General features: G+C 40.1%; 1 protein-coding gene across 1 annotated transcript in view; it reads left to right on the forward strand.

Annotated features, from left to right (window-relative positions):
• CCNY (cyclin Y) overlaps positions 1-15,068 on the forward strand; it is a 162,122-nt gene that overhangs the window by 113,109 nt on the left and 33,945 nt on the right. Inside the window, exon 5 of the mRNA XM_069729689.1 lies at positions 3,379-3,414. Coding sequence (XP_069585790.1) covers positions 3,379-3,414 — 36 coding nt within the window. The remainder of the gene's footprint in view (positions 1-3,378; positions 3,415-15,068) is intronic.

Genomic DNA, 15,068 nt, shown 5'->3' on the forward strand with positions numbered 1-15,068 from the left:
GGCTTGTTCTCTGACCTGTATGACTGTATTGCGTTTCTGTCTTTCCTGCTCCCGTCTGGCTCTGACTTCTTTGGCTTGTTTCCGACCACGTGTATTGCTGTGACCTTTGGTACTTCTTTCCCTCTCTGTTGCTGACCCGGCTTTGTCTGACTACTCTTTCGCCACCTAGTGGCTCCTACGTGCTGCTCTGTGATTTCACTGAGAGTCTACCTGTTTTCCTTCACCTGCACCCCCTGGTGGAGGTAGTGTGCTACTGCACTGCAGCAGGTATTACACAATCTACCGTAAATTATCAAGATTTATTAATACCCCCCGGACGGAATGAATGCAGGCTGTAAAACCATCCACATTCTCTTTGTAATAAAAGTTTGTCCCATCTACCGTCTCTGACCGGAAAGTGTACTACCTCCAACACTTGAAACTGGAGATCAATCAGCGCCGCTCCGGTCGTGTTCTACTGTTTGTGACCGGTCAGTGTTTGCCGGGTGATCCGGAAGTCACAACGCAATCTAAGTCTGTGAGAGCCAAAAACACGGAGATCTTATGACCATTACCTCTGACTTCCGGTGAGTTGGGAGCTGTGGTCACAAGACAGAAGACCGGAGCAGCGCTGGGAAAAGCTGAAGACGGCAGCTGGTAATGATGAAGAGACCGGATTAGTCTCGAAAGCTGCTGTTTGTTACCATTTTCAGTTAGTCAGGTATCGACCTCTGAGGACTCTCAATTTTTTTATTTTTTTTTTCTATCAACTGGCTAACATGGTACAAAGAGATTTTTCCTGTAGAAAAATCACTGAGTCCCATCAATGTGTTGGGTTTTTACCATCACAGTTTCTGCAGTTTTTCTCGAGTGAAAAAAAAAAAAAGAAATGATGGAGATTTATCAGATCAAACAGTCCATGAAAAACTGGCAGGACTCTGATGGAATCCGTGTGTTGTCTGAATTTAGCAATGCAAAGGATAGGAGAAGATTTATCATTTTATTTATTTATCCATAAAATCCCCAAACACGGACACTGGTAACTGTTTTTGCGTATGTGAAAAATACCGATGTCTGAATGAGGCCTAAGAAACGTCTCCGAATAGAACACATATGGTTAGATGAAGCTCAGGTCTTTCTATAGACTGAAGAACTTTTTTTAGCAGATCACTCCTGTGGTTTCCTGTGGAAAGACTTCGTGACTATACACTATGAATAGCTTATTACATGGTACACGTCTGCATTTTAATTTTCAAGTTATATTTTGAAATTCCTTTTTTTTTTTTTTTTTTTTTTTATATTTTTCCTGCCGGGATGTTAAAGATCATAAAGTAATGATTTTAGTAAAGTTCTATGTATTAAGTAGTTATTTAATGTATAAATACATCCTGCATGTTGGGTGCCCTGCTGTACAGTCATGGCCAAAAGTTTTGAGAATGACACCAAAATTATTTTTTTTATTCAAATAAATTTTTATTAAGAATAACAAGGCAATTAACATGTTACATTTACTTGACACCAAAATTATATTTTCACATGATCTGCTGCCCTCTGGTTTTTATTAGTGTTTGTCTGATGTTTATATCACATACAGAAATATAATTGCAATCATATTATGAGTACCAATAGGTTATATTGACAGTTAGAATGAGTTAATGCAGCAAGTCAATATTTGCAGTGTTGACCCTTCTTCTTCAAGACCTCTGCAATTCTCCCTGGCATGCTCTCAATCAACTTCTGGACCAAATCCTGACTGATAGCAGTCCATTCTTGCATAATCAATGCTTGCATTTTGCCAGAATTTGTTGGTTTTTGTTTGTCCACCCGTCTCTTGATGATTGACCACAAGTTCTCAATGGGATTAAGATCTGGGGACTTTCCAGGCCATGGACCCAAAATCTCTATGTTTTGTTCCATGAGCCATTTAGTTATCACCTTTGCTTTATGGCAAGGTGCTCCATCACGCTGGAAAAGGCATTGTTGGGCACCAAACTGCTCTTGGACGGTTGGGAGAAGTTGCTCTTGGAGGACATTCTGGTACCATTCTTTATTCATGGCTGTGTTTTTAGGCAAGACTGTGAGTGAGCCGATTCCCTTGGCTGAGAAGCAACCCCCACACATGAATGGTTTCAGGATGCTTTACAGTTGGCATGAGACAAGACTGGTGGTAGCGCTCACCTCTTCTTCTCCGAATAAGCTGTTTTCCAGATGTCCCAAACAATCGAAAAGGGGATTCATCAGAGAAAATGACTTTGCCCCAGTCCTCAGCAGTCCACTCCCTGTACCTTTTGCAGAATATCAGTCGGTCCCTGATGTTTTTTCTGGAGAGAAGTGGCTTCTTTGCTGCCCTCCTTGAAACCAGGCCTTGCTCAAAGAGTCACCACCTCACAGTGCGTGCAGAAGCACTCACACCAGCCTGCTGCCATTCCTGAGCAAGCTCAGCACTGCTGGTAGTCCGATCCCGCAGCTGAAACAGTTTTAAGATACGGTCCTGGCGCTCGCTGGTCTTTCTTGGGCGCCCTGGAGCCTTTTTGACAACAATGGAAGCTCTCTCCTTGAAGTTCTTGATGATGCGATAGATTGTTGACTGAGGTGCAATCTTTGTAGCTGCGATACTCTTCCCTGTTAGGCCATTTTTGTGCAGTGCAATGATGGCTGCACGTGTTTCTTTAGAGATAACCATGGTTAGCTGAAGAGAAACAATGATACCAAGCACCAGCCTCCTTTTAAAGTGTCCAGTGATGTCATTCTTACTTAATCATGACTGATCGCCAGCCCTGTCCTTATCAACACCCACACCTGTGTTAATGGATCAATCACTAAAACAATGTTAGCTGCTCCTTTTTAAGGCAGGACTGCAATGATGTTGAAATGTGTTTTGGGGGTTAAAGTTCATTTTCTGGGCAAATATTGACTTTGCAAGTACAGTAATTGCTGTTAAGCTGATCACTCTGACATTCAGGAGTATATGCAAATTGCCATTAGAAAAAATGAAGCAGTAGACTTTGGAAAAATTAATATTTGTCTCATTCTCAAAACTTTTGGCCATGACTGTACACCGCTTTTCACTGCGTTCCCAGCTCGGTACAATAGCTAGAAACAGGGGCCAAGTATGGCAGCAGAATCAGACTACACAGGGTTTGTTTGTAGTCTGTTACCATGGCGGCGGAAAATCTGTTTTGTATTTACAGTTCATCTGCAGATCTGAGATTTTAGTTTATTTGCGAAGTTGCTTAGTTTTTTGATGTGTTGTAAAAATTGCAAAATGATGTCTAAGCATTTTTATCCTGTTAAGTACCAAAGTATAATCTGCAAAAAGCATGTAAAAATAAAATTGCCATCTGATGTATACGATACTTATTAAACCTGTTTTTTTTTTTTTGTTTTGTTTTTTTACAGCGTAGCACTGGCAATATTTTATCATATAAAAAACAGGTATGTTCAAGACTTAAGATTCTGAAAATCACAGTAAAATATGCATACATGTTTTTCTGGGACGTATTAAGGAGGCTGCGCTGGGCGGGGAATAGAGCTGGAGTGACAGAGGCTTCAGATCTACAAATGGCTCTTCGGCCTCATCAGCATAGTCATTCGAACAGTGGTTTCTGAGTAACGGAGGAACGGACTGGTATTGTTGCCTTTGAGAGTCACATGCGCATATAAATAATTTTTATTAATCCAAGCCCTGATGAAGCATGTAATGGTAATATCTATAAACAAGCAATCTGCAAATATGTGGAAATAATTTGAGTGATTTTTCGCCCAATTTATGGAGCTGACAGCCAAAGGTGGCTTTAATTAATCTTCCCTCTTCTGAATTGATTTAAGGTTGTAGCATTAAAGTATCTGAGAACCTTTCATCCAGGAGAAAAAACGATTTGCAGTAAATCAGAGACATTAGTACAATTATGGCAATTGCAATTTAATTTCTGGAGATCTTTATGATAGGATTATTGTAGAGCCATCAGGACAGGAGAGGCCAGCAGTGGAAAATAAGGTAGATCCTATAGTCCTATGAGTAGCATGTCCGAGATGGACAGGATTGACAGGTCGGAGTTTGGAAACCAGCAAGGACTATCTGAAAAGGAACCGAAAAGGAGACATGTAAACGTCTCCCAAATTTGCCCAATGTTTTTGATGTTTGACTAAACAAATCAAAGTAAAAAAAAGAATAAGAAAAGTACCGAACAGGGGTCCAGTGACTCGCGCTTCCCGACTGCCACATTCTCCATACACTTCGAAGGAGAGAAGACTGTCTTATTGACCGGCTAAAGAAAAGGCCCAATTTGGTAGGAAGGTTGCCATCCAAATAACATTGTCCCTAGGAATACCCCATAGAAATGTTGTCTCCTCTTGGTAACCATTTTGCAGATGCCCAATTCCCGTCAATAAGCTAAAGGCAAGAGGCGATAATCGGCCCAACAAGCGTTTGTCGGCTCATTGTATCTTTTATGAGGCTTAAAAAATAATTGTTTTCAGCACGACCGTAGTGAAAAGTGCAGCATCCAGGAGAAAATGAACTTTATTTCTCCACGGAGCCGCCGGCTTTATCATGCAGTCTACAGTCAGTATTGAGGCTCGTGCACATGACCGATTTTCTCGTATAAGTGGTATCCTCGGGCTTCATGGATAGCACTGGTACTTATGATATTCACATGTAGTCCGTGGATAAAATCGGTGACTTGTCCAATTTTGCTCTGACGGGTCAGATCAAACTCTGCAATGCAAGTGAATGGGTCGGTGAAAAAAAAAAAAAAATCGAACTGCACTGGGATATCGGAGGTCATCCCGACTTTCACGGACTTTCAAATAATGACAAAAAAAGTTCTTCACCTTCTCCTTTCTCTCTCCACATATAAGAAAAACTGATGCCACTCTGATCAGAATAATCAGTGCGTTTTTCCCTTATGTGAAGAAATCGGTCGTGTGAACCTACCCTTAAAGGGAATCTGTCACCAGGTTTTTGACAATGGCTCTTCCATTAAAGGAATTGCCTTGGATAAGAAAATCCCTTTGAAACCTTTGCATTTACTTTGGTTTTGGTAGAAGAATAACAACAACACTTAATAATTAGGATTATCTACTATATAATTGTCTAAGGGTCACTTCCATCTTTCTGTCTGTCACTGATATTCATTGGTCGCGGCCTCTGTCTGTCATGGAATCCAAGTCGCTGATTGGTCTCGCCAGCTGCCTGTCATGGCTGCCGCGACCAATCAGCGACGGCCACAGTCCGATTAGTCCCTCCCCTACAGTCAGCGCCCGCTCCATACTCTCCGCAGTCACCGCTCACACAGGGTTAATGCCAGCGGTAACGGACCGCGTTAGGCCGCAGGTAACTCACTCCGTTACCGCCGCTATTAACCCTGTGTGACCAACTTTTTACTATGATTGCTGCCTATGCAGCGTCAATAGTAAAAACAGCTAATGTTAAAAATAATTAAAAAAAACTAAAAATCCTTATATACTCACCTTCCGCAGCCTTTCCCGCTTCTGGTTACGGTCCAGTGACCGCTCCATGCAACCGGCAGGTTCCGGTGGTATGGGAGAAGGACCTGCCATGACGTAACGGTCATGTGATTGAACTACAACTGGCCTTCGGAAGGTGAGTGTCACGAATTGACTGTCCAGGTGTAACACGACCTGACTGGTCTGTCACAAAACAACGGAACACACAAGGGTACACCGGGGACACTTTAACAACGGTGGGCCCTGACGGTAGGGAACAGGGAATGGGCACCTCCTGCACTCACCTGAGGCTGTGCCCTGATCTTACTACCGTCCCTATACGGGTTCTTTCAACCCGTCGCCGACCAGGATACCTTGTCCCTCACTTGCCCTGCTCTAATCCCTATGTAGGGAACTGGCAGGTGAGAGCACTGGTCCCACTGCTGCACTAATACAACACAAGGAGAGTAACACAACAAAGGGACAAAGAAACAATAACAGCACACTTAGCTTTCTCTGCTGCAATGCACCGCGCAGCAGAGTAAGGCACCAGGAATGAGGATTCAGCTGCAGAACCGAAGCACTTAGCAAGCAGCAATTCCAGAAAGGTTGGTATCCAAAGGACCTGTATAACCAACAGTCAGCTGATGCACCAGGTGACCTTTTAAAGGAAGGTGGGAGTGGTAACAAACATCAGCTGACCCAAGAGCAATGCAATGCAATATCACCAGCGGCCACCGGGGGGAGAAAACTGCATTAACCCCCAATGACCAGAAAGGAAAAAATGTTTTAATCTGAAGGAAACCAGATCTGCCACAGATCCAAACAAATATTGTGACAGTGAGTATGTTTTTTTTTTTTTTAACCTGTGACTTATGTGGATGGGCAATATACTATGTGACTGGGCAATATACTACGTGACTGGGCAATATACTACGTGGACATGCATATTCTAGAATACCTGATGCGTTAGAATCGGTCCACCATCTAGTTTACAATAAAAGATTATGATCAGGATGGTGAATTTGTCCTATATACTCATAAGACCTTAGTGATGGGAAAGGGCCCTGGATAACGGAATCCAGCAGATGTTCTGATCACTTTTAAGTCCCCAGTCTCTGTATATTAAGATGGCCACACTAGGACGGTCAGGCTGACGGGGAGATAAGTCTCCGTTAGAGCTGTCAGGCATAATTTGTGAAGAAACGTCTCATGACGAGGTATGGGTTTGGCAGGTTGTCAGGAATGTGTTACACCAATTATTCTCACTGTGGATTACGCCAGGACTTCGTCCGATTGATACCGATTTTCTTACATAACTTCTGCATTAAATTCCCATTACTTTAATATTCGATTCCTATTAGATTGGTTTTACTAGTGACTTAGTAACGCATACGTCAGGGGTCTTACAGGCAGATCCTATTGATAAATTCTCCATAGATCAGGTCACATCAATATCTTATCGGTGGTGGTCCGACATCCCTGATCAGCTGATCGCCGCTCCATTGGGGGCCTGATGTAAGCGGTGTATGGAGGTGGACAGCACCATTCACTGTGTAGTGGCCGTTCTTAGGTACTACAGATACTGTCACAGCAAACTTATTTAATGCTGAAACAACTAAAAAAATGAACAGCACACAGTATTCTCCGGATCGCAGCCGGGCGTCACAATGGTCCATATCTGAGACTGGTTGCTGAGGGCGACTGCACCACTGTATTATGCTGCGGGGTGCCAGGCATTCGCTGCTCTTTGCTCTGTGTTACCTCACACAAGCTAGTTGTTGCAGAGCCACCTGCTCTGCTACTTGCAAACAAACACTGACACACCCAATCCTTTGCCTGCAGGATTTGTAACTGGAATCTGTGGCCATGGGCCACTTGTAAGACCCAGCCCAGAGGGAGCAAACTGCCCCACTACCATCCTGTAGTTCGCTCCAAAAAATAAAAGCCCATGCCGGGTTTTCTTAAATCTGCCTTGGGCCAATACCCTGCCCAAGACCAAACGTTCTTTTATTTTGCACTGCAATCACAGCTATATCAGTGACTGCAATGTGCTCCAGCGGTCTTAATATGCTTCTATGCGCATCTATACAAGACCCTCGCGTATAACACCTGTCACTGCCTCACACCTGTTATCTCTATATGTAAAGAAAATTTAGTTCACCTCCTGAATAAGCTTGATGCGAAACGTGTGTCTTTGCATTTTCTTTGATAAGCAGAGTGTAGTCCATGCCACTGTGCATTACTATCGTTATGTGTACTTTTGCACCATATCACTCTCTGTTTATCTGCATGTACCTTATAGGGCCTTAACTTATTCAGCACTGGCTATTTTGACTTTGACTTGACCTTTCTGACTTTCCATCCTCAATACTGTGAACTCTGTATTGATTTGTAGTGTTCGCAAAAGGGAGTTTTGTTATCACTTAACTGCCTTTAATATTTTATATGTTTTGACTTTTGTATGTCTATTTTTTATGCTTTGAATTATTTTATTATCCAATAAAGAATATATATTTCGATTTTTGAGCCTTGTACATTTCGGCATAGGCATTCATGAATTTATTGTCTCTTTTTGACCAATTATATATAGTTCCTTATATTCATGTAAGTGTTTTAGTACCCAGCCTCCCTAGTCAGCATCAAAGATGATTACAGAATCTGCAATAGAGTAAGACACACACAGGAGTAAGGCATAATAATACAAGCCAGGTAAAAGGGCGCCCAAAGTGCGTTTCACACAACATGTATGCTTCGTCAGGGGACGCATGTAGATTTTCAGTTCTGGAAATATTATGCAGCATGCTCTGAGCTTGTTGTATTTGAGTGCCGATATAGTTGTTTTTTTGTTTTTTTTTTCTTTTGACCCTGTACTACCCCAAGCTTTCCCAATGTCGTACATCAGTTGCCAATAATTTTCACTATTGTAAAGGCTATTACCAATGTATATATTTTTTGTTAGGAAAAACATCTCCCCCACATTAATTATAATTACCAGATGAGACCTTTTTCATCCATAGAGTGGAGCAGCTGACGGTGTGGAGATCTAGCTCCAGGCTCTGGATCCTTGTTCTGCTCTGTGTGCCAGCCCCATTGTTAATCTGCGGCTCCTCCTGTTCTACTTTCCCGAAAGAAACTATTTCAAATCCATTTACAGAAGAAATGTATAATTGCCTCCGGGTTAAAAAAATAAATAAAAATAAATAAAGTTCATGTTAAAATGTGAATATTCACTTTCTATATAGTCCGATCACGTGTCGCACATTTCTGATCCACCCGATGGCTCTGGTTCTTCTTTGTGCAGTATAATAAACTGTATAATCTCGGATGGTGACTTTCTCCACGTTTACACAGATTAATACTTGGTTTCTTAACACGCATCAAACCCTTCAGCTGCCGACTTCTCCTTATCACTGATTCTTGCACAAGAGTTTGATAACGTGATCTATGCGTCCACAATCCCAGAGATGAGCCTGATCAGCGGATCCTAACATATGCTAATAGATGCAAATCGAGTCATTTACATCCCACATCATGTAAATCTATGCGGAAACGTGTCTCTGGTTGTCATTCAGCACTTTCATTCAAGCGCTCCTGCATATTTTAATGTTCGTTTTATATTTAATGGTGATTGGAAATCCAAACCGATGACCGCTCCTTGGCATTATGGTTGAAATACTAGAGACAAAAAATAGGTCTTAGAAAAATTAAAATAATATATATATATTATTTTATGTCCAGTTTACCTTTTTCTAATTTTATTTCTGTTGTTCTATGAAATAAACGTGTATAGCTAAACTATAACACGAAAAGGTGTGTGTGTGTGTGTATCTATATATTTTTTTCTATAATAAAAAAGATATATGTATGTATGTTTTATTATTGAAAAAGTATATTTTTTTTAAACATGTGTATAACTAAACGAAGCTTCATCTTCTTTTTCTATGTATTATTGATTGCCGTGCACCCGGTTATTTTTTCTGCTCCTTTAATTTCTAGACCCACCGCCCCTAGTATGTATATATATATATATATATATATATATATATATATATATATATATATATATATATATATATATATATATATATATATATATATATATACATATATACATATATACATATATACATACACACACACACACACACACACACATATATATCTTTTTGGGGGACGTTTTTCTATCCTTTTTCTCATTTATTTTTGCTGCAACATGGCGGATACCTTCAGGAATCGTGTTCAAAAGGCCGCCCAAGTGTTTTCGGATGTGTCACATACCAACAATGATTCCTCTGATCTCATGGACAGTTTAACACACTTACAAAAAACGATGATCCAAGAGACTAAAATTTGGTGGGATTTAACAACCTTACAAAATTATGTCTCAAAAGATATGATTCCCAGAGGTTTGAGATTAAAGAAAAAGTCCACTACTCACTTCGGTGAGACGTTTGAGAATGAATGGAACTCAATCCTCAGCACATGTTCACTTAATTTAATGCGATTGATAATCAAGCACGAGGAACTCAAATTGGTGGACATACAAAAAGACATTGACACCATCAAGACTAACTTGAATTCACGTAATATTATATTGGATGAAAATGTGTTTTTCAAGAAAACTCAAGATGAACTGACTAAATTAGAGGACGAAATCATGCTTAGAAAAAAGCGCAAATTCCAGCGTGATTTGCAGGACTATGCATCTAACAAAGTCTACAGCATGAATGAATGGGAATCCTTTACAAGAACTCCCAGATCTATTTTAAGACACTCCAATAGAAAAAGGAGACATCACAGGAGATATGTAAGTTTTAGTTCTCATGAAGGTGATTCCGGAGATAATGGTCTTAGTATGTCTGACACATCCCTGAATGAACCTGCAGCTTGCAGCTCTACTAATTTTGCTTGCAAAACAAAAAACGCAAAAGGTGCGGCGGCCGGAAACACAGAAGGCAATTCTGGCATGCAAACGCGCCAGAGGAGATTCATGCCGAAATAAATAATGTTTTGAATCTTTCATCCCGGAATTTTTCAGATGAGGAATTGAGAGTACTTTCAAATGGTTTAAATTTTGTTCCGGACCAGAACTTTAATTTGTTCTCCACTTTATTGGATATTAATAAATTCGTCCGTAATTTGACCATCAAGAAGCATTTCTGGGCTGAGGAGTCGGATAGCAACATTGACCAGAACATGACCAAAGATAATGAATTTCATTCTCTGGACTTTCAGGAACAAGTCACTCTGCTGACATTACAAGAGTTGCAAGGTCAGGATAATTCTAGTCAATCTGTGATCAATCAATCTAACCAACTAAAATTAACAAATCCTTTTTTCTATCCGATCCAATCTAGAGCAGATTGTATGAATCGTTTCCAGGAGGTCATTGAACGAGAACTGAAACAACTTAAATATAGTGAACCTATATCTAATACTACCAACAATTTGACAAAGAAACAAAGAAATATCATCAAACAAATTCAGGATATGAAGGATATCACTATAAAAATGAGTGACAAGGGGGGAGTGGTTGTCATAATGGATTCCTTACAATATAGAAATGGAATTTTGGATTTGTTATCAGACGACACCACATATAGAAAATTAAAATCTGATCCAACTATTGATTTCAAAGCCAAAATGGACGGTTTGATACAGGATGGTCTTGCATTGGGCGTTATTTCTAATAAACAAGCGGATTTTTTGCAGGTTTCTTACCCTGTCACACCAATCATGCACGGTTTGCCTAAGGTTCATAAGAACAGTGAATTTCCTCCAATGCGTCCGATAATATCAAGCATAGGTTCCACGAATGAACGTTTGGGCCAATGGTTGGATTCCTTACTACAACCGTTAGTTTTGAGAGTACCTGGACATATCAGAAACACTAAAGAGGTCATTGATGTCATGTCACACAAAGAATGGTTGCCAGAATTCACCTGGTTAAGTTGTGATGTGGTGTCTTTGTACACTTGTATTCCTCATAAATTGGCGATCGAAGCGTTGCAATTCCATCTATGTAAATTTAGCTGCTATTCTCAGGATTTAATTGGATTTATTTTACAGGTTACTTCGTTTTTGTTAACTCATAATTTTTTTTCTTTTGATCAGGAATATTATTTGCAGTGCACTGGTGTTGCAATGGGGGCTAAATTTTCACCTTCTTTAGCTAATTTGGTAATGGCGTTTTGGGAACATCAATTTTTGTTTTCCACTTCTAATAATTTTTTGCCATTTATTTCTTGGTATGGCAGATACATTGACGATACACTCATTATTTGGAGGGGCGATGTATCTGCCATACAGGATTTTATTCTTTATATTAATAATAATGACTTTAATATTAGATTTTCTTTTGTTCATGAATTATCCAAAATTTCGTTTCTTGATCTGGAACTTACAGGTGTAGCCAATAAATTGATCTCTACTCGTACTTATTCAAAGCCATTAGCTGGGAACACCATTCTGCATGCAAGTAGCAGCCATCCCAAACACACTATACGCTCAATTCCTGTTGGGGAATTTACTAGATTGAAGAGAAACTGCAATAACAATGATGTCCTTAAACAAGATTTAGCTAAATCATGCACTAAATTCAACAAACGTGGTTATCCCAATTGGATGCTCACTAGCTTAATATCGTTTCTTCCAATGATAAACAGACAATTACAACTAGTGTTTGTAACACAAGTGCTAATTTACATACTAACAGTATTTCCAATACTAGTGTCAGTCAACGAAGGAACAAACCTTTTGTCTCTTTACAATATAGTCCACAATTTAACAACATCAAAGCTCTTATCAACAAATCTATTCCAATTTTATATGAAGATCCTACTCTTGCTAATATCTTACAAGCGGGGTGCAATATTGTGGCAAGAAGAGCACCCACTTTGGGAAACATTTTATCACCCAGCTTATATGTGACTAAAAAACCTCAAGTGACATGGTTAAATTGCAAGGGTAGCTATAGATGTAATGTTCTTAATTGCTCCACCTGCAGGCACTTTTTTTGACAATACTGGTTCTAATAGTTTTTGTATACAGGGATTTATTAATTGCAATACCCGTTTTGTAGTGTACAAAATAGATTGTGTAGCCTGTAATAAATCCTACGTGGGGTTCACTATTCGCAAACTAAAAAATCGCATCACGGAGCATTTATGATATTTCTAATACAAGGAATGTTAATCGTAATATTTCATCTGCAGCCAAGCATTTTGTCGATCACCATTCACGTGATATTTCCTCTTTCAGGGTGACTGGTATAGAGCGGGTAATTAAACCTTATCGTGGTGGTGATTTACATAGAATTTTACTCACCCGGGAAGCTTATTGGATCTTCATGTTGGGCACAAGATTTCCTGATGGACTCAACCGCAGAAATGAAATTATGTTCCATTATTAATAGTCGCCATTCTGCAGCATTTGTCATTCATTCTTTTATATTTTTTTATTTGTTTTCTTTTTCGTGTATTTTGACAATTATATATATGTTTTTAATTTACCATTTTCTGTCTAGGACCTGTCGATTGCGTGTGTCATGTGATTTGTGTTACGCACTCCCATTGGCTACTGGGTCCTTATATACCGTCACTATTGTCGGATAGATTAGCTTGGATAAAGACTGTTTTTCAGTCGAAACGCGTCGCTCTCTCCCTTTTGGGGTTCATGGTGGGTCTAAGGAGCATGTACTGCTATTTTAACCTTTTGGATTAAAGATTTACATTTTATTCAGAGCAAGCTGGAATTTTCGTTTTTTCATTTGTATAACTAAACTACCGTATATCACAGAAATTTTTTTTTTCTATAATAAAAAAATATATACATTATATATTTTGTGTTTATGATTTAGTTATACACATGTTTATTTCCTTTGTGTGTATTAGAACAACAAACCAAAAAAAAACACAAAAAGACAAATTCAACATAATTTCATACAAAACCCTCAAAATGGGCCGGACGAAATTGTTGACACCCTCTATTTAATATTTGGTTGCACACCCTTTGGCATAAATACCTGCAATCAATCGCTTCCTGTAACCATCAACAATCTTCTTACACTCTCAACTGGCCCCAGTGGGATTTAGATCTGGACTTATTGCTGGCCACTTCTGAACTTTCCAGCTCTTTCTTTCCATCCATTTCTGGGTGCTTCTTGAAGTATGCTTGAGGTCATTGTCCTGCTGGAAGACCCATGTCCTAGGACGTGCACCCAGATTTCTGACACTGGACACTTCATTGCGATCCAAAATCTTTTGGTAAACTTCAGATTTCATAATACCTTGCACCCAGTCAAGGCACCAAGTGCCAGAGGGAGCAATACAACCTCAAAACATCTTTGAACCTTCACCATGTTTGACTGTAGGTACTGTGTTCTTTTCTTTGTAGGCCTCATTCCATTTCCGGTAAACGGTAGAATGATGTGCTTTTGATAATAGCTCTATCTTGGTTTCATCTGCCCACAAGACACTTTCCCAGAAGGATTTTGGCTGATTCACTTACATTTTGGCAAACTGCAGTCTAGCTTTAAGTCTCTAGCACTGAGGTCCTCTGGGGTCTCTTGTAATAGCTTTTCATTTCACTGAAATGTTGACGGATAGTTCGAGCTGACACTGATGCACCCTGAGGCTGCAGGATAGCTTGAATTTCTTTGGAACTTGATTGAGGCTTCTTATCCACCATTCGGACTGTCCTACTTTGCAACTTTCCATGATTTTTTTCTCTGCTGTCCACATCCAGGGACCATGGAGATTAGGTACAGTGCGATGGGTGGTAAACTTCTTGATTGTTCTGCACCATGGACAAAGGAACATCAAGATCTCTTGAGATGGACTTGCAACCTTGAGATTGTTGATTGTTCAACAATTTTGGTTCTCAATTCCTCAGGCCATTCTCTCCTTCTCTCTTTTCTCCATGCTTAGTGTGGCACTCTCAGACCAGACACACAATGCAAAGACTGAGTCAACTTCTCCCCTTTTTATATGGTTTCAGTGTGATTTTCATAATGCCCACACATTTTGCTTGCCACAGGTGAGTTTGACCGAGCATCACATGCTTGAAACAAAGTGGTTTACCTACAACGTTGTGTGAAATGATGTCCAATCTCTTTTTTTCCATTCTTTTCGTGTTGTTCCAATACGCAAAGGAAATAAACATTTATAACAAAACGTGTAATTGCAATCATTTTCTGGAAGAAATATTTAATTTCCCGGAACAGTTTCAATGGTGGGAACACTTTCTGGTGATAGGAGCACTATGAGCAGTGACCCCTAAGTTGGGATATAGCTACAACAGATCCCAGGAGCAACATCTGAGGTCTCTGTCCAGAAAAGCCTAATGCTGGGAACAACTAAGATCCTGCGCAGAACCCTCAAACTCCCAGGACTCTGGTAGAGGACCCGAGAATGAGAAAGGATAAAGGTACCGTCACACTTAGCGACGCTGCAGCGATACCGACAACGATCCGGATCGCTGCAGCGTCGCTGTTTGGTCACTGGAGAGCTGTCACACAGACCGCTCTCCAGCGACCAACGATGCAGGTAACCAAGGTAAACATCGGGTAACTAAGCGCAGGGCCGCGCTTAGTAACCCGATGTTTACCCTGGTTACCATCCTAAAAGTAAAAAAAAACA

Source organism: Ranitomeya imitator, chromosome 6, assembly GCF_032444005.1.
Source record: "Ranitomeya imitator isolate aRanImi1 chromosome 6, aRanImi1.pri, whole genome shotgun sequence".
Lineage (NCBI taxonomy): Eukaryota > Metazoa > Chordata > Amphibia > Anura > Dendrobatidae > Ranitomeya > Ranitomeya imitator.